This window comes from Protopterus annectens, chromosome 14.part0 (genome assembly GCF_019279795.1).
Source record: "Protopterus annectens isolate FY-2018-M chromosome 14.part0, PAN1.0, whole genome shotgun sequence".
Lineage (NCBI taxonomy): Eukaryota > Metazoa > Chordata > Ceratodontiformes > Protopteridae > Protopterus > Protopterus annectens.
In genome coordinates, this window is record NC_056748.1 from 1,157,410,232 (window position 1) to 1,157,431,174 (window position 20,943).

A 20,943-nucleotide genomic window follows, 5' to 3' on the forward strand; every position below is an offset into this window, starting at 1 on the left:
CCACTCTTAACAACCACCAACTAACCAGACTATAGTCTATCTCCCCCCAAACCAGATATTATCATAAAATAATTAGCAAAGCCCTGAAACTACTAATTACTGTACAATACTGTCTGATAAGGGATGGAGACATCCACCCAAACCCTGGTCTTACCCCTCCCACAAGCTCTGGCTCCCAGCCCTTTACCCCTTCTAACATTTGTCCAACTACAAGGACCCCTAACTCTCTCCTGACCTGTCACCTAAATATCAAGCACATAAGCAAGGTCCATAACCTCCATGCCTTCTTAGCAGCCTACTTACCTGATGTGCTATGTCTCACAGTAACCTGGTTAACACCAGGAACTAAAGACAATGAAGTTATCCCGCCAGGGTACAACATACTCAGACTAGACCGTAAGTCAAGGAAAGGTGAGGGAGTAGCAGTACTCTTTAAAAATACACTAGATGTCACATTAGACCCACAACAACCTCCCTTGTTCAATAATTCTGAAACTCTCGTTATCAGACTACAGCTTAACAAAATTAAATCTATATTCATTGCCTGCATTTATATCCCCCCAGACAATAATACAAATACCCTAGAGGACTTCTTTCAATGGCTATCCAACACATACCCCCATGAAACTATGGTGTTAGGAGACGTTAATATTGATTGGAACAACTGTTCCTCTGAATCACCCACAACCCATGTAAACCTTCATGGCTATACACAACTCATATCCTCACCCACCAGAATAAATAAACCCTACAACAAAAGTAGTATCCTGGACTGGAGTCTTATCAGCAATCACCCAGACCTGTACAACACTGGCACCCTCCCAGATGATATAAGTGACCACTTACTCACTGACATCATCAAGTATAAAGTAGATAACCACCGACAAAGTCTCTATAAATCTATTAGAAATAACAAGAACTTCAACACCACTGATTTTCAGAATGAACTCAAAGCATGCAATTGGGCCATCCTAAAAGATCTTCCACTGGATGATGCTGTAGTCTATTTTAATTCTATATTCCTTACCATTCTAGATTCCCATGCTCCTGTCTGCACCCTTAGAGCCAAAACTAAAGCTGCCCCCTGGTTCTCTAAAGTAACCAAAACCAAAATCATAGCAAGAAATAAAGCATGGGACAAATGGCGTACCTCAAAAGACCCACTTGACCATATTAAATTCTGGCAGCTAAGGAATGATACTAAGAAAGCCATATTGTTAGACAAAAAAAAACTTCTATCAACACCTTCAACAAAAACATCAGAACAAGCCTCAAAAGATTTGGGCAGGAGTAAACAAACTGCTCCACCCTGGACAATCCACCATTCCCACCCCATCAGCTTATAACCTAAAATCTCCAGAGGAAACTGCAAATGTCTTTAACAGTTTCTTCACTAAGACCAACCACTCACTAGCTAACCAACTAGCTCCCAGTGGCCCCAATCAGGACTCCTCCTCGACCGCTATCCCACTCTCCTTTAACTTCCAGCCTGTATCTACATCAATCATCAGATCTCAAATTAACAAACTAAAACCCACTACCCTAGCAGCTGATCTCCTCCCACCAGAATATCTATAGAAAGTGGCAGATGCCATTGCATACCCTATTTCTATTATTATAAACCGAACCTTGTCCGAAGCCACCCATCTCCTCTGTCTGGAAGGTTTCCCATGTTATTCCTCTCCATAAAGGAGGAAACTCTTTAGACCTCTCAGACTACAGACCAAGAGCCATACTATCACCAGTGGCCAAAATAATGGAAAAATGCGTCCAGAACCAATTAATGCACTACCTCACCCAGAATAAACTACTGGCCAACTCTCAGCATGGCTTTAGGCCAAACCACAGCACCACCCCAGCCCTCCTCTCCTTCTCTAACTCCATTAACCTCAACTGAAATAATAACAAACTTACCTCAGCTCTCTTCCTAGCTGTCTCTAAGGCCTTTGATATGGTCAACCACCAACTACTTATCCATACCCTGAAGAAACTGTCACTAAATAACTGTGCAATTAAATGGTTCCAATCTTATCTGTCTGACAGACAACAAGCAGTATTATGGCAGAATACACTATCCACTCATCTACCCATCACACTAGGAATCCCCCAAGGCTCCATACTAGGACCACTTCTCTTCTCAGTCTTTTTCAATGACCTACCCACAATCACTCCCAAGGCCACCTGCATCCAATATGCGGATGACTCCACTTTAATCTGTGTAGCCTCCTCCTCAGCTGAGCTGATGACTCTAACCCAGAATACTTTCAATGATGTTGAAAAATGGTTCGCAAACCATCAGCTTATTTTAAACCCCCAGCAAAACTAAGTTGCTAATTTTTTCCCCCACCTGTATGTCCTCTTCACCATAAGATCCAATAATGGCACACTTATATCCCCAGATGTTCAAACCAAACTCCTAGGGGTCACAGTCGAGAACACCCTAAAATATGATACCCATGTCAATCAACCCATCAAAACCATCAACAAAAAACTGGGCTCCCTCTATTGGATCAAACCTTTCCTCACTCCATTTGCAAGAACTTCTATCGCTTGCTCCCACTTACTGTCTACCCTTCTCTATGCCTCCCCCCTTTTCACTAACTTGAATATAACCACTCTTAGAAAACGTGCAAGCTGTTACAACTATATTGCTAGAATTGCTACAGGTACAATCTTTAGGACCCACAACTGTATCAACTTAACTCAACTAGGTTGGCTTGAATGGACTAGTCTTCTCCAATACAACCAACTTATAATAGCCCACAAAGTTCTAAACCACCCCGATAAGAAACCAGCACTAAACAAGATCATTAATCCCTACAGCAACCAGAGGTCACTGCGCTCTGTTGACAAACTGATTCAAACAACCAAAAGCATAAATGTGGCTGGTGACTATTTGCCAACTCTGTAGGCAAAACTTGGAACTCGCTACCTGCTGAACTTACTCTCCACCCCTCTCTAACCCAGTTCAAAAAAAGCCTCAAACTGCACTTTCAAATGCACTGGCAATGTCCCTGTTCAAAACCTGACTGACACCCACCCCCTGGTATTGGATATCATACCTAATTAAATCTGTTATTTGACTCTAAAATGCATATGACTTTGCTTTGTGGCATATCTAGAGCTCATTACGGGATAAAGTCCTTATCTGTGTGAAACCCTTTGTAAAACTCTCAGTTGCCTACCATGTTCTATAAATGTTTGTAACCTTACTGAAGACTGTAAACTATGTTAATTTGTAAATGTTACTAATGTAATGTTATCTACTAACTTGGAGCTTTTCTCCCCGGGCCTCCGCTGAAAATGGACATATATCCAGTCAGACCATCCAAGTAAACAAATGTAAAATAAATAAAATAAATAAATATGGGTATACTTCACATGACAGAAAACTCATTGACTGAATCTCATTTCATTGAATTTTAAGCCATAGACATGATGTGGGTTTCCCTTCAACTGTGACGTGCTTGTGATAAAAATAATACTGTAACGTAAAGTGCTGACTGTCAGAATACCAATAGTCATGTAGAAAGTAGTGTTGTAGTGTTTCTAAATGTTGGTAAGTCTCTTTACATTTTTATGGGAAGTATCTAAAGTAATATGGTGGATTTTTTGTATGTTCCCAGCAGTAGTGGCAGCGTGTAGAGTACTGTGAGGCAAGTAAAAGGTATATGCCCTTTTCCCGACTGCAGTGCAGTCCTGGAGTTAGTATATATAGTTAGGGGGTGTGTGGGGAGCAAGCCCCCCCCCACATTGGGGGGATGTAGGAGGCATAGCCCCCAGCCTAGTTTGGTTTTATATAATCCGGTTTCTGTTAAGAGGGTAAGTAAGTAGTTTTTAAGTTCTGGAAAGAGTCAATGCTGTTGTAAGTGTGCATGTCTATGGTTTAAAAGTTAGTATTTTGAAATTCAGCATTATAAGCTTTCAGGGAAATGAGATTCAGTCAAATGAGTTTTCAGTATTCTGAAACTTAAGTATTTTGGTCTAGGTCAAATGAAATTCTGTTAAATGAGTTTTCTGTCATGTGAAGTAGATCCATATATGTGTGTGTATGTATTTTATATATATATATATATATATATATATATATATATATATATATATATATAGTTTCTGCCTATAGTGGTCCTTTAAGGGTCTGAGAGCTGATATTTGCACCGGACAGATAGTTAAAAAAGGAAGGATTCTACCAGATCAAAGGTCTTAGGTCAATAAAAACACAAATGTGAGGAGTACTTTGTTGAAGTTTTGAAGAATGTCATATGTAAAAACAAGGCTGCTGGCTCAAGCCAACCCAGAGATGAAGCTTCTGTGAGGCGGGTTGACGTAATGTTTAAGGTCTTAGCCTCCCAGAAAGTCAGGGTAAATAAAACTGAGCTTCTACTGAAAGGTTAGACATAGATGATTGTAATATTTTATAGCAAGCCATTACATTTAATAAGGTACAGTAAAACTGACTTGCTTGATGGTAACAACGTAAATATGCAGACTTCAAAAGCTTTCTCTTTCTTCCCATATTCTTGAAGACCACCTAATTGTAAAGTGCAAAATCACATCACAAAAACTGCTGAGCAGTACTGGACAAGATATAAATCAGTCAGCAGAACTTAACTCTGACTTGAACTTACAATTGAAGAAATACAGGTTCAGAGTAGGGCTCACCAGATCTCCACCTATTTAAACCATAAGAAGAAAGCAGGCCTATGTAGTCCACCTCAGTATGACACGTAGCACTATCAAACTAATGGCAAACCAAAATACTACCAGGCAAATGTACATGTCAACATAAAAAAGTAGAAATATAGACAGAGAGTGAGATGACAGTAAGTCTATTTCCCTCTACATTATTTGTAAAATAGGAAGGGGACTTCCCTATATCAATCAGACCATTATTTTGACAGTGTGTCTGATACCAGTATCTTTAGATAGCAACATGCTCAGTCAAAACTCTTAAAACTGAGACTGAATATACCAATGGAGTCCAGAGATATTCTAGTGTAGTATTCTAAAAGAACCAAATCTAGATCCAGGTAACCAGTGAGTACGCTATTTAACACAATTATGGAAAGTTGTACATTAGGCCGAAGGAAAGTTGTTTGTGTTGTGACTTCATTACAGTAGAAGTAAGGAAAAGGCAAATGAAAAACTATACACTAAACAGTTTGATCTCAGTAGTTGAAAAAATTCATAAAATTATTTCTGATGGAAAAGTTTTATATGTTTAAAGGGTATGGTGGCAGAGGGCCTAGGGCAGCAGGTCTATATTAGAAGACCGAAGACTCATTCTTTCGAATGCGCTTTGGTCGAACTGAAAAGGATGAAAACGGAAAATATTGAAGCAGCTGTTAAGCGAATTCTTTCCCTGGGAAAGTATTCGCTTTGTCGCTTCGGTACTTTGGTGCAGTCTTGGAGTTGAAATATTTAAGTAGGGGGGTGGGGGGGGGGGGCGCAGCCCCCCACTGAATGTAAAGTTTGAAATTGATTGTTTTTTTTTTTTTTGAAACTCACACTTTGACATTGTAAGCTTTCACTTACATAGGGTCAATTAATCACCGTTCGCTTTTTTTTTTTAAGCGTTCAGTGATTTAATATAGACCCAGGGCAGCATGGTTTCACTGTTGAAGCATTATGCTAGCCAAATGTAATCGATTTATTTAACATCTTCTAGAGAATGATAAACATTCATAAAATATACCTAAAACACCACAGTGTGTTAACAAAAAGAGAGTGAAAAAAGTCACATGCATCAGTCAGACCAGAGAGACAATTCTAACACAAAATGCATAAGAGTAGAACAGCTGGAGAAACAGTACGTCAGACAGGATTGTTCCAAAAGGGAAGCAGCAGTATAAACACACACACGCACATGCGCATGTGCAAGCACACACAGGCACACATATATGTACACACATGTAACAAGTGAGGCAAATGTATCATTTGTAAACAGTTTAGCATAGCGGCTAAGGTTATTAGCTGTTAGCGAACTTCAGCCTGTAGTTCTAGGTTTGATCCTTCAGTCTCCACTTGTACATATTTTCAGCGATGAGCAATTTACGTAACTAGGTGATGCTTCCAAATCCCTTCTGAAAAGAGGTTCTTGTACTCAATGGGTTTCTCAGCTGAGCAAATAAAAATACACAAATGCAACACCAACCACTAAAATAGTTCATTGCTGAATATATGGAACAGTATGCCAATGAATCATGCACGTGTGCAAAACTATGCATTTCAAATAATAAACAATAATACTAAGCATATAATGCAAAATTGTTTCTTAATGAGTCAGCTGTTCAGGTGAATCAATATGCACATGTGCTAATATACAAAAAATAAACCTTAAAATTCTCCATGATAGCATTCCATGGAAGTATTTTATGAAATCATATTCATATTAACTTGAAGCAGCATGTCACTGCCTCTTAAAAAGATCTTGTCTCATATTTACGTTTGGTATTGACACGTGTATGTATGTATGTATGTATGTATGTATGTGTGTGTGTATATATATATATATATATATAAAATAGATAAACAGGCTTTCTGTGCTGTATAATGTCATCAAACTGAACATTTTTCATATGTGTATGTGTAACTTTTTTACATTGTACTATATTCTGAGTGACGTTCTGCAACATCTGTGACTTCAAGAACTTCTTTAGTTCTATAATCAGTAATATTATGCATTTGATTAGTGTGCCACATTCAGACAAGAAAATCAGTATAAGTCCATTGTGCTGTTCCCTAAGGCAGAAGAGTGCCAGTGGCATGATCGTGTGATACTTCCAATTTATACTGATGCCAGTCTGTTATCAAGCAAACTGGAGCAACTAAAACAATAGGTGAATGCAGATTTGTGGGTATAAATCTGCACGGCACGATGGCATGTTAATTATATCTCTATCACAGATTCTCTGAGATTGAGACATGAGTGTTGGGGTCAGCTGTATACATTGTAATATAACACACAACTTGTTATGATGTCTAATGGATCAGTAACACTTCCTTCACTCCCTACCATATGCTAAAATTTAGTAGTGGCTTTTGCACCTATTTCCTATCTCATGGTATAATGCAGTGGTGTTTAGTGTGCCCACTCCCTACCTCTTGCTATAATTCAGTGGTGGTGAGTGCATCCATTTCCTGCTTCATGCTATATTTAGTGGTAGATAGTACATCCACTCCCTTCCTCATGCTATAATTTAGTGGTAGATAGTACGTCCACTCCCTACCTCATGCTGTAATTCAGTGCTGGCCCATGTGCCCACTCCCTACCTCATGCTATATTTAGTGGTAGATAGTACATCCACTCCCTTCCTCATGCTATAATTCAGTGGTGGATAGTGTGTCCACTCCCTACCTCATGCTGTAATTCAGTGGTGGTGAGTGCATCCACTCCCTACCACATGCTATATTCAGTGGTAGATGGTGCATCCACTCCCTACCACATGCTATATTCAGTGGTAGATGGTGCATCAACTCCCTGCCTCATGCTATAATTCAGTGGTAGATAGTGTGCCCACTCCCTAACTCATGCTGTAATTCAGTGGTGATGAGTGCATCTACTTCCCACCTCATGCTATAATTCAGTGGTAGATAGTGTGCCCACTTCCAACCCCATGCTATAATTCAGTGCTGGCCCATGTGCCCACTTCCTACCTCATGTTATATTCAGTGGTGATGGGTGCGTCCACTTAATTTAGTGGCCGATAGTATGCCCAATTCCTACCTCATGCTATAATTTAGTGGCCGATAGTATGCCCAATTCCTACCCCATGATATAATTCAGTGATGACGAGTGCACCCATTCCCTGCCCATGCCTACTGCAGCCACTCTCTTCCTCATGCTATAATTCACTGGTAGATAGTGTGCCCACTTCCTACCTCATGCTATAATTCAGTGCTGGCCCATGTGCCCACTTCCTACCTTATGCTATATTCAGTGGTGATGAGGGCATCCACTCCCTACCTTATGCTATAATTCAGTGGTGACGAGTGCACCCATTCCCTGCCCATACCTACTGCAGCCACTCTCTTCCTCATGCTATAATTCACTGGTAGATAGTGTGCCCACTTCCTACCTCATGCTATAATTCAGTGCTGGCCCATGTGCCCACTTCCTACCTTATGCTATATTCAGTGGTGATGAGGGCATCCACTCCCTACCTTATGCTATAATTCAGTGGTGACGAGTGCACCCATTCCCTGCCCATACCTACTGCAGTCACTCTCTCTCCCCCCTGCTATAATTTAGTGACGGATAGTGTGCCCACTTCCTACCTCATTCTAAAATTCAGTGCTGGCCCATGTGCCCTCTCCCTACCTCATGCTATAATTCAGTGGTGGTGACTGCATCCACTCCCTACCTCATGTTATATTCAGTGGTAGATAGTGCGTCCACTTCCTACCTCATGCTATAATTTAGTGGCCGATAGTATGCCCAATTCCTACCCCATGCTATAATTCAGTGGTGACGAGTGCGTCCACTCCCTACTACATGTTATAATTCAATGGTAGATAATGTGCCCATTCCCTACCTCATAATATAATCCAGTGGTGGGTCATGCGTCATCTCCCTACCTCATGCTATACTTCAGGGTAGATAATGCATCCACTTCCTGCATCACGCTATAATTCAATGGTGACTACTGTGGCCACTTCCTACTTCATGCTATAATTCAATGGTGACTACTGTGGCCACTTCCTACTTCATGCTATAATTCAGGGGTGATGAGTGCACCCATTTCCCACCTCAAGCTACAATTCATTTATGGCTGGTGTTGCTTGGAAGATGCCAACTATGCTTCTGGGCACTTATACTGTACCTGGGCCCTTCATTTCTGCATGCTTGCTTCCCACATGAATTTGCATACTGCCCTGTTACCCAAATCATAAAGTACTTTGCTGACCAGGTATCAGACAATGCATAATGCCAGTGTTACTCAGGAGTGAGGATATGTTAAGTATAAACTGTCACTGTGGTCCTGAATTTCACTGCAGTGTTTGTGTTATGTCAGAAAAGGCTTTCATCAACAAAAATTCCATGTTGGAGAACATTATTTTTTCCTGTTTTATTCACTCACATTACCAGAGGCCTTTTATGTTTGTACTGCATGTTTATAATGCTTAGCACAGTTGTGCACACCATGGTGTTTGGTCCCATTGGTTTTGTTTGTGGGTCGGGCACGTTTTTGTCAACCAGAGGAGAAGTTGCGGATCTCAGTTAATGAGGAGCTGAGGGATTTTTTCTGGGGGGTATGGTGGGAGTCAAGTGAGATGGGCTGGTTCTACTGTTGGAGTGGGATAGTCTGGGACTGCCCAGTGGGGGGGATTTTGGATCTACGTAACTGAGGCTCCTGTGCATAGCACAGACAGAAACCTGTGGTTCAGGGAGAAGGGTGATGAATAAGCAGGGAAGAAGTTCAAGACATGGGCAAAGACTTGGATTTTGGATGCAGATCCTTTGGGAGAATAATGACAACCATGTACCGTGTTGTATTGATGGAGTAGCAGATAATATTCTGGGAACTGGGCCAGCATGGGAGTCGGGAGTGGAGGGGGCAGATGCTGCTGATGGAGGACTGAAAATGGGGATGCAGACAGTGGGCGAGAGGGTGCCGGAGTTTATTGACGAGGACTGGCAGGGGAGGCAAGGTATTGGGAACAAGTAATTGGAGGGGGAGGGGTCATGGAGTGAGAGGAGGCCAATAATTTATTTGGACTGCAGGCAGAGATTGCCTTCCCTATCAGGGATTGATATCAGAGTGTAAGCAGGGAGAGAAAAATAGGGGGATCATAAGTGAAAGACCAGCACTGGTAGAGTTTTTGGTGGAGTCTAGAATGGAAGCTGCTGTTAGAAAGGGAATAATTAGTAGGGCATATAAAGTATTGCATGTTAACTGTAGGAATCAGTCACAGGTGGTTAGAAATGACTGGGAGGAGACACTAGATATCAATTCACAAAGAAACAATGGGGGATATATGTATGTCTCCCAGTTATGAAACAAAATCTAGAAGACTTAGGATCTTTGCCTGGAAGTGTTTGCATAGGTATTTTTATACCCTGAATAGACTCCAAAGAATTTTCCTCAGTTAGATATCAAATGTTGGAGGTGTGATAGGGAAGAAAGAGGTCATTGGAAACATATTTTCTGGGAGTATAATGAGTTGGCAGACTTGAACAATTCCCTGCAGACTGCTCTATCAGAAATACTGGTTGAGCAAATTGGTGCGCCTAAGAAAATGATTTTTTGAGCTGCGATACAGAATCAGAATTCCCTAGACATAGTTAGGAAATGTTGAGTCCAGTTAGGGTGGCTGCCAAAAAGCAATTACTAGAAAATGGAAATCAAAGACTAAACCAACTGTACTAAAAGTAGTGAATATAGTAACAGAGGTAAAACAACTGGAAATGGACTTTAGAAAAGGGTAGGACCAAATTACATAGAAAAAATGGGAAATGTGGAAACAACGCATGCAGATGAGGAGTGAGGTTTAAAAGAAGGCAGGATTTGAATGAGCTATGTAATGTTTGACTGACAGTGATGGGACAGTGATGTATAATGTTTGCAACTAAAATGATGTCAATATGGTTTGTTTTCAGTTATATAAATGTGTGATTGCTTACGTCATAACTGATGATTTAATAAAGTTGTTTCTTGTTTAATAAAAAAAGTCAAGAGCTTGCATACCAGAAAATATATAATGGGATACTCAAGAAATATCAAACGTATATAACGGAAGAAATGTGGAATGCTCCAATGAATAACCCAAGAGGACAGAATATTTTAGAAGGGAGAATATACAAGGAAAAATTGCCAGTTGTTTAGATCTGACTTAAGAATACTTCTCAACCTATTAGCACAAGAATTCTGGGCAAAGCCAAACATAACAAGGGAAAAGAACCCAAAAAGAGACATTTTAAATAATACTCATAAAATTATAAAGTTGATTGAGTAGCATATTTTGCATTAGCATGGATTTTTCTGAAGGATATGAAACTTAAATGTCTGTGATGATTTAGTGAGTTTGATCCTCAATAATTTGACAGAAAAACACAAATATCATGAGGAACAGGCAAACTATGTGAGACAAAAATGCTGACAATTTGTAAAATTCTAGACAGTTGAAAGGTGTGGATGTAAGCAATCATGATTTTCCCTCATTGACATTGTAGATGTGTAGTTTGCCCTTCCTGAAGATGTCACTGAATCAAAAAAGCACAATCCAAGAATGTGTATGAAAAATATGAAGTCAATGTACAGGAATGTACAAGTAATATTTACAAGGAAATGTGGCAAATATGTTATGCAGGATAATTATATGAATTTGTGGGCCAAGCAATGATTATCTTTTGCCAATTTTTTTGTTAAGTTTGTGTTTTAATTAGAGAAAAAAGAAGTTCTAGCATGATGAATGACACCTTGCTGTAAGCATGGTTGTCTGTTAAGCCAGAGAATGTTTCCAGATTCTCCATTCATTATTTTTCTATTTTTTGACTGAATTTGTGGCAGATGTGACATGCATGTACAATAATGGGATAGGATGCAAACACAAACTATACAAGACCCATCATTGTCACTACTGATAATGCAGATGTAAGGAGAAAAGTGGTACCAAAATATTTCTCAGCCTCTCAACTGATAAAATACACAAATGCAAAAAACAGGAGGAATAAACAAATTCAAATTGAAATAAAAATTAATTGATTGTATTGTTTATCCACAGGTTCAGCAGCTTGTCATGAGTAGGAAAAGGAAATGAAAATCAGAAGTCCATCCATGTTACATGCAATGAAATGGCTTTGAGCAGTCCATCCATGTTACATGCAATGAAATGGCTTTGAGCAGTCCATCCATGTTACATGCAATGAAATGGCTTTGAGCTGTCCATCCATGTTACATGCAATGAAATGTCTTTGAGCAGTCCATCCATGTTATATGCAATGAAATGGCTTTGAACAGTCCATCCATGTTACATGCAATGAAATGGCTTTGAGCAGTCCATCCATGTTACATGCAATGAAATGGCTTTGAGCATTCCATCCATGTTGCATGCAATGAAATGGCTTTGAGCAGTCCATCCATGTTACATGCAATGAAATGGCTTTGAGCAGTTCATCCATGTTACATGCAATGAAATGGTTTTGAGCAGCACATCCATGCTACATGCAATGAAATGGCTTTGGGAAGACCATACATGTTACATGCAATGAAATGGCTTTGAGCAGCCCATCCATGTTACATGCAATGAAATGGCTTTGAGCAGTCCATCCATGTTACATGCAATGAAATGGCTTTGAGCAGCCATCCATGTGACATGCAATGAAATGGCTTTGAGCAGCCCATCCATGTTACATGCGATGAAATGGCTTTGAGCAGCCCATCCATGTTACATGCGATGAAATGGCTTTGAGCAGTGCATCTATGTTACATGCCATGAAATGGCTTTGAGCAGTCCATCCATGTTACATGCCATAAAATGGCTTTTAGCAGTCCATCCATGTTACATGCAATGAAATGACTTTGAGCAGTCCATCCATGTTACATGCAATGAAATGGCTTTGAGCAGTCCATCCATGTTACATGCAATGAAATGGCTTTGAGCAGTCCATCCATGTTACATGCAATGAAATGGCTTTGAGCAGTCCATCCATGTTACATGCAATGAAATGGCTTTGAGAAGTCCATCCATGTTACATGCAATGAAATGGCTTTGAGCAGTCCATCCATGTTACATGCAATGAAATGGCTTTGAGCAGTCCATCCATGTTACATGCAATGAAATGGCTTTGAGCAGTCCATCCATGTTACATGCAATGAAATGGCTTTGAGCACTCCATCCATGCTACATGCAATGAAATGGCTTTGAGCAGTCCATCCATGTTATATGCAATGAAATGGCTTTGAGCAGTCCATCCATGTTACATGCAATGAAATGGCTTTGAGCAGTCCATCCATGTTACATGCAATGAAATGGCTTTGAGCAGTCCATCCATGTTACATGCAATGAAATGGCTTTGAGCAGTCCATCCATGTTACATGCAATGAAATGGCTTTGAGCAGTTCATCCATGTTACATGCAATGAAATGGCTTTGAGAAGTCCATCCATGTTACATGCAATGAAATGGCTTTGAGCATACCATCATGCACATAGTTTTTAATAATGTCATTAGTTATAAAATAGTATGCGAGGCAAAAATCAGAACATGATCCATGCTCAATAGGTTTGTCTTTAGTAGGGTTCAGAAATAAAAGGTGGTGGAGTTTGTTTTATCGCTACTGTTTTAATGTAATAAGGTAACACATTTTGCTTTTTTTTTATTTCCCAAAATAGTAGACTACCAACACATGCTTCAAGACTAACTTCAAGTCATTTTTTTCCAAAGGCTCTATATCAGAAGCTTGGCGGGAGGAACTGAGAGACATTGCAGCTAGGGTTTGCCTTGCCACTGAAGCAGAAAACAACCATGAGGTAAGCAAATCTGATCTTCCATGTTTTTTGTTGGCAATACAAACATATTAAAAAGATGTTTTTGAAGGCATGTCCACTCTACTGTAAAAAGATAGAGTTAGTGGGGTCAGATAATGCCTATCCAGACTGTGGGTACTTATTATTTATTATTTATTTATTGACATTTGTTTACCGGAAAAGTCCAACTGGGCAGCAAAGGCCTGGAGTGAAAAGCTCCAAGGTATCATATTTAATGCAATCAGGATTTAGAGCAGTAACTTTTATAATACAGTTTCAGTGAATACATAGCATAATAGATTTAAGATTGGTGTATCAGGTAGGGAGGAGTAATTTAAAAAATACAACAGAGTGAGGTTTTAGAGGAGATAAGCAAGTCTGAGTGTTCATAGAGAAGTCGTGATGGATTAGTAATTTGGTTCTGCTAATTATAAGTAGGTGTAGTAGTTTAAGAAGTACAGGTATAACGAAGGTGATGAAGGGTGTTAGAGAGCTATGCCCCAGGTGAGAGGCATCATCTTCTTCTTTGCAGACTTGCTAAGGTTGTATCAGTGTATGATGTACCATATTACGTAAGTTGCCTTCAACTTCACCTAGATGTTATCCTTCTTCAGACTGATGAATTATTTGTTACATATTTCTGCTTCTGTCTTTGATATCTTCTTTATGCATTGATTTCATGGCCTGAATCACCTGTTTGACATTACTTTTCTGAAATAAAAGCCAATACCAAAGGGCTCTGTCTGGGTATGTTTTCTGATTACTGCAGGCTAGGAGCAGTCATTGAATCCCCAAATTACTTATCCATCCTGCAGGAAGGTTTGTCCCAAATAAATAACTAGTGCTAAAATCATGGTTTGAAACTAAATTATAAAAAATCCATTATTGTATCCTTCCTTTGGGAAGTCATCTATGCCAGAAAACTACCACACTGACAAAATACCTCTAACAGCTGAGACAGTTGTTTGAGATTTAAAAACGTATGTGGACGGTGACCTACCGTTTAACCAACGTGTCCATTGTTGTAAAACAATCCTCCTATATTGCACAGCTTATAAACAAAGAATTGCATTTAGATCTAAAGATGTCATTGTCCACCTTTACACAGCTCTCATTAGGCCAGTCATTGAGTATAATGCCCACTTTGGCATGTATTTGTCCACACACACACACACACACACACACACACACACACACACACACACACACACACACACACACATGTAACAACTGGAACACCCACAGAGATACCTTAGAAAAGATAGAGCACCTAAACAACATGTTCTACATAGAACAACTCAAAGTTCTGTCACTATACTCGATACCCTACAGACTGCTAAGAGGTGACCTGTGTCCGGCATACAAGGCATCCTCTAACCCAATACTAATGGATTTACTGCACATCAACAAGTCAAATGGCATCAGAAATACTCACTCTAGGGATCTAAACCTCTTCTGTGACATCAGTAGAACAGTTTGGAGAAGTAGTTATATTTTACCTTTAATAGACAGAAGGTGTGTGAGGGAAAGTATATGATTATTTTTCCAAGCAGATATGGAGGGGTCTATGGAAACCAGGGTGGAACTAGAGGGATTAAGATGACAAGATGCATAGCGCTGTTAAAAAAATGCAAATTCCTGATGGAAAGAGTTAGAAGGGGGTTCCTGGGACTGGCAAGGAACGCTGTTACATGGGATTTATTTCAACAAGTTGTGCCAGTTGAATTATTATCCGTTTTGTGTTTGAGACGCTGTCCTCCTGTGTGAGGAGAGGGCTTTACCTGTATGATAAATTCTGCTTAAAGTTGTAGGGACTAGAATGAATTGTGGTTTCTCAAAGTACTGAAATGTCTTTTGAAAAGCAGAATGAAGGTGCATCAGAAAGCAGTTACCCGAACTGTGACTTTCTGTTCTCAGTATTTAGACTATTTGCTTCCTGGAAGAACTGCTCACGAAGTATGTGTACCCTAATTTAAGTTACTCTCTAAGCTGAAAAAAATGTTATTTTGTCTCTGTAGCTAAACCTGAGTCTTGAAATCTATAAACCTAGATTTCAGTCAAATTCTCTACTGTTTTCCAGTTTCCAACAAGTACCAAAATGCAGTTTCATGTGAAATGTTGGACTGTGATTCTTTGATACATGTGGTGTACCTCGATAATTATTCTAGAATAGTTCCTCACCTAAGAATGTAATGTTCTTCTGATACGATTGTTTGTGGAGAAAAATACTGACTGTAGAATCCGAGACATGCTTTTCTCTTCCTGAATACTTCAACTACTCTAACCCTGCACAAGAAAGAACTAAGCCAATTTTTTGTGTAACCCTTATGTCACTATGGGAATTTGAGCTGAAGGAGATTGTTGTAGCCAGAAAAGGGGTTACTATAAAAGCTTATACAAACATGTGCTAGAAATGAACCTACACTGAGAGCAGGACCTTAACGGCAGAAAAAAGGGTTTCTGTTACAGACTATGTCTGTTACTTTGTATACTGCAGTTGTCTCTGCTGCTATCTGAAAGTATGAAAGTTACTCAAGATTTTGCTAAACACTACCACAGCTATCAGTGTATGACGATGGATTAAAAAACAGTAAGCCTGAGACAACAGCTCAGTATCTTAGCAACTCAACAGGCCACCTTGTTGGGGGTTCCAAATACTGGTATGCAGCTGAAGAATCTAGGATCAGAGACCTATCTAGTGGCATTCAAAGATATGTGTTGTAGGAAAATCGGCTTCAAATGGAATGGCCCATGTCTTCTCACCTGACCAGGGAGTCCTAAAAGCCTATATGGGCATGGAAGGTGCAGATGCACATCTTCTTTCGGCTTTTTCCTGGTTAGGGGTCGCCACAGCGGATCATCTGTCCGCTCATGATTGGCAGTGGAGTTTTACAGTGTTGAGTTGCCAGCCCAGCGCCCAACCTTCCACAGAAGGCACACACATGCACACTCTCACACCTAGGGCCAATTTGGAGTGTCCAATTCACCTACTGCATGTCTTTGGGATGTGGGAGGAAACCAGAGCCCCCGGAGGAAACCCACGCGACCACAGGGAGGACATGCAGACTCCACACAGAAGGCACCCCAGCCAAGGATCGAACCAGAGAACCTCTTGCTGTGAGGAGGCAACGCTAACCGCTGCACCACCGTGGCCACCCCAAGGTGCAGATGCACATAATTATCAAAAATTGAAAATAAAAAAGAAATATTAGCTAGGCCTGGAATTTCATCTAAGGCACAGACTTCTGAATTTTATATCTATACAGTTATTATGTACAAATCAGTCAGGTCACAAATGTATGATTTAATGCACATTTTGAAGTTGCGGTTGGGAAACAATGTAAATGTTGCAAGAAATGTTTTATAAATGGATACATTTATAACAGCAGTCCCTAGTAACTTATGAATGCAGGATTCTCAGAGGGGACTGCAATCTTTGTAGATGTTTCAATATAATGATTGTTTTCAGTGGAATAGTAAACTAAATCTGACTTTCATACATCAAAGGCTCCTAGCAAGGCCTCAACTAAGACTGTGTTTCTATCTTTAAATATGCAAAACGCATTACACATGTCTGTTTTCTCTATTCCAGGTCTCATAGCAAAGTATAGAACAATTAATGACAACACTGTTGTATCATTAAAAAATAGTTCTCTCAGACCAAAATCTGGTAGCCAATCTGTTGATGCAGCTGAATGCACACTTGGTACAAGAACTGCTGAATCTGGCTCATGTCACAGTGCTGTAACTAAATGTCTTAGACATATTATTTTCATAAAAGGAAAGAGTTGCAAGGTTTATTAGAAATGGGAAGCATAATTATATAATTACATCACAATATGTGTGAAAGCACAAAACTGTGTAGGGGAGAAAAGAGAGTACCTTGCAACCATAGGTTCATAGGTTTGTACTAGGCTATCGGCCCTAGGGCCTATACAAGCCTAACCATAACAATTCCCTGGCTATTTCTTCCCACAGTATTTACTTCCCTGGACCCATGTCTAGTAGAGCGACTGACGTGATCCCTGGGGTGAATTTCCTATCTCCCATCCAGTCACCATCAAACTAAAATTGCAAACTAACTTAGATAAAGTATTCCACCCATTAGCTTTAGTACCTAATTTAACATATAAAGTGCTAACTGGTCAAAACCTATCCCAATTCAAAGAATTTTTATAAAATGAAAGAGTGGGGCAGACAGCAAAATATGCTGTCAGAGATACATATGCCCAGCAAAGAAACTAGTGTGAAATTAGAAACCCAAATGAAACTAAAATTTGGGTCTAGATGTCTGAAATATGTAAAGCGAACACTGAGTCCTGCCAAAAGACTACAGTAGGCAAGCTAACAAAAGTAGTCCGTACGGAAACTAAAAGGACTGGGCACATAATTAGAAGTAACTTAAGAGAAGTTCATATGAAAACTAGGACAAAGACAGAATAATCTCATACATGAAGAAACAGAAGAGGGAGCTGGAACAGAGTCATAATCATCAGAGAAGAGAGTGAAACCGAAAGAGAAACAAGACTCAAATGGCAGAACAAGTAAGACAATCGCAGAATACTGACGGAAATAATATTGTAACGGATGACCTGCTGATAGGTCGTGCAAATGTCTATAAGGCCCAGTGGGAAGACAATACACTAATTAGAGCTAGAGGGACTTTTATCAGAGTATAAGAAGAAACAAATGATCCAAGAAACACTTCATATCCATATGTTGAACTAAAAAATGCATTACTCCACACAGAGATTACAGAAAGGAAGTAGGTAATCAGACAGCTTTTGGCAATAAAACCTTTTAGAGCACTACTGGTGAAGCTGGCACATAGTCACTTTTTGTCTTGGCACCTAGGCATAGATAACACAAAGTCCAGGATTTTAGCCAGATTTTGCTGGCCTTGTATTATAAAGGAAACAAAAAATATTTGTGCACCTTGCTAAGAATGTCAGAAGATGGTGCCTAACCCAGGCCTTACGAACCCTTTGATAAGTCTACCTGTGATAATATATAATAGAACTCACATGTGATTGAATACAAGTGGACTTTATAGGTCCACTTATAAAGTCAAGCAAGGTCACCAGTATATACTAGTAGTCCTTGATTATACAACTACTTTTTGTAGGGCAATACCAATATGAAGATTTAATGTTGTGCCTGTAGCTAAAGAACTAGTGCTACTTTTTCCAGAGTAAGAATTCCCAGTAAATTCTTATGAACCAATGCACCCCATACATGTCCAGATTAATGCATGTACTCTGCCTATTCTTTTAAGTTAAACAGCTAAAGTCATCTGCATACCACCTACTAACAGATGGACTTGTTAAAAACTTTAATAAATCCTTGAAGTCTATGTTACGGAAAGTCATACAAACAGGTTGAAAACAACTGAGACCAATCGTTCCCATATTCCCCATTTACTTAGATGGAAGTGCACAAATGCTCAAATGGATTTATTCTTTCTGAACATGTATACAGCAAGGACCCCTAAGGCTTGCTAGATATAATGAAGGAAACTTGAGAAGAGGAAAACACCAACCTTAAAATGTGATAGAAAATTTAATAAACTTGCTGGCGAGATTAAGAGCAGTATAGTACAATAACATAGAAAGGGTGCAGGAAACACAACAAGGGACCTAGGAATGTATGACTGAGTTCAAGCAAGTGGAACAAAGTACTTGTATTGTACTCACTGTCAAGAGCAAGTTCCTCTCACAGTGGCAAAGAATATTTGATGCTATAGAAAAGATAAGTGAAGAAAATTATAAGATGTGATAACTTAGAAGGAGGAAACCAGAGCAGACATATCACAAAATGTTTTGAAGTCTTGAAAAGAAGCTGTAGCAAGAATGATTTCAGAAGTAGTTAGTTAATTAAATAGTTTGTTAGTCATTTATTCATTTGTGTTTGTTTACCAGGAAAGCCCATCTGGGGTATTCATGCCTTTTCAGTGTTAGCCAGGGGAGAAGAGCTCCATGATTTACTAATAACAATTAATTATTATTATAAGGGAAATTACAAGATCAAATATACTCTTATAGTTGTAATAACAATAGCCTGATTCAATAAATAGAGTTTACAGATTCAGATAATCAATCAATAGTTAATTTTGTGCATCTGTAACATATTTTTTGTTAGTATTGTAACTTTTAAATATGTGATATATTTGTATATGTGTATATATATATATATATATATATATATATATATATATATATATATATATATATATTTATATTTATTTTACTATTGGCATTTCAAATCCATTTCGGTTGACTGTTTGGAATGTCAACTTGAAATGCAGAATTCATAATGCTGAAAAGTAAACCAAAGAGAACATGAATATATCAACAACCATGGTTTGATGTATTCAACATAGCAGGAGGTGACGTCACTCACCTCCTGCTATGTACATTAACGTACTGTTAAACTATACAGTCAACGGTACATTAATTCTACTATTTTGTAGGGGGGCTATGCCACACTGCACCACTCATGTGGGGGGCTGTGCCCCCACACCCCCTGCACATTAAATATACCAACTCCAAGATTGCACTACAGTGTGGAAATGGGCTAATTCCCTGATGTTCTTCGTGTTTCACTGTTGCAGTCATTACAATTGGGTTATCCTGCTGGCAGGCTACCCTCAGTCGGCCTGAATTCCAAAGTCTAGGTCCGGCGTCGATTGCTGTCGCCTCTTCCCTCATGTCAGTGCGCCAGGGGTATAAAAGATGCAGCAGACGTGATTTTTTTCAGTCTTTCTTGCCGCGTGGTGCCCGAAGCAAAAGCAGTTCGCAAGTGCCGGTCGGCCGACTCCTGAGATTTTTGTGTTCGAATTTCAGATCCGAAGTCTTCACTAAAAGCTAAGTACCCCGTTGGGGAAACTTTTTTCTTGCTCCAGAACGATGTCAAAAAAAGTTAATAATTGTATTTCTTGTGGGAAGCAAATACCTCATAAGGACTTTCATTCTTACTGTATTCCTTGCCTAGGCCCTGACCACGACGTTGCTAGTTGTCGGTTTTGTGCTAGATTTAACCAACGCATTAAGCATCAGTACGATTTTGCATTTCACTATTTTGGCAAAAGATTTATCTATACAATGTCGTCGGATAGCCATCTGACTACAGCAATGCTCAAGAAACGCAAGGAAAAGGACAGGCATTCGAGGTCCAAAACCAACGACGAGGCTTCTACTAAGCCACTCGCTGGTTCGCCGGTTCTCAGTGAGGTGCCATCGCAGCCCCTGACGACCGCTACTTTAGACTCGCAGGCCACTACCGACACCCACGTGGAGTCAACCAGGCCACTGGAAGCTCAAGGTATTGGACCTTCGGAAACTATTCCCTCAGATGGGTCCGGAACCGCTGAGCAGGCATCGGCTTCTGAGGGTGTTTACAGACCTACTCAATTATATGTTAAAACAACTTCAGCTTCAAAGGCAAAGACTAAAGCACCTTTAAAGACAAAGAAACAA

General features: G+C 39.6%; 1 protein-coding gene across 4 annotated transcripts in view; it reads left to right on the forward strand.

Annotated features, from left to right (window-relative positions):
• The window catches only part of TBATA (thymus, brain and testes associated), a 692,576-nt gene that overhangs the window by 549,677 nt on the left and 121,956 nt on the right, over nt 1-20,943 (forward strand). For all 4 annotated transcript variants that reach the window (XM_044056960.1, XM_044056961.1, XM_044056963.1 and 1 more), the window contains one exon: nt 13,386-13,471. In XM_044056960.1, coding sequence (XP_043912895.1) covers nt 13,386-13,471 — 86 coding nt within the window. The remainder of the gene's footprint in view (nt 1-13,385; nt 13,472-20,943) is intronic.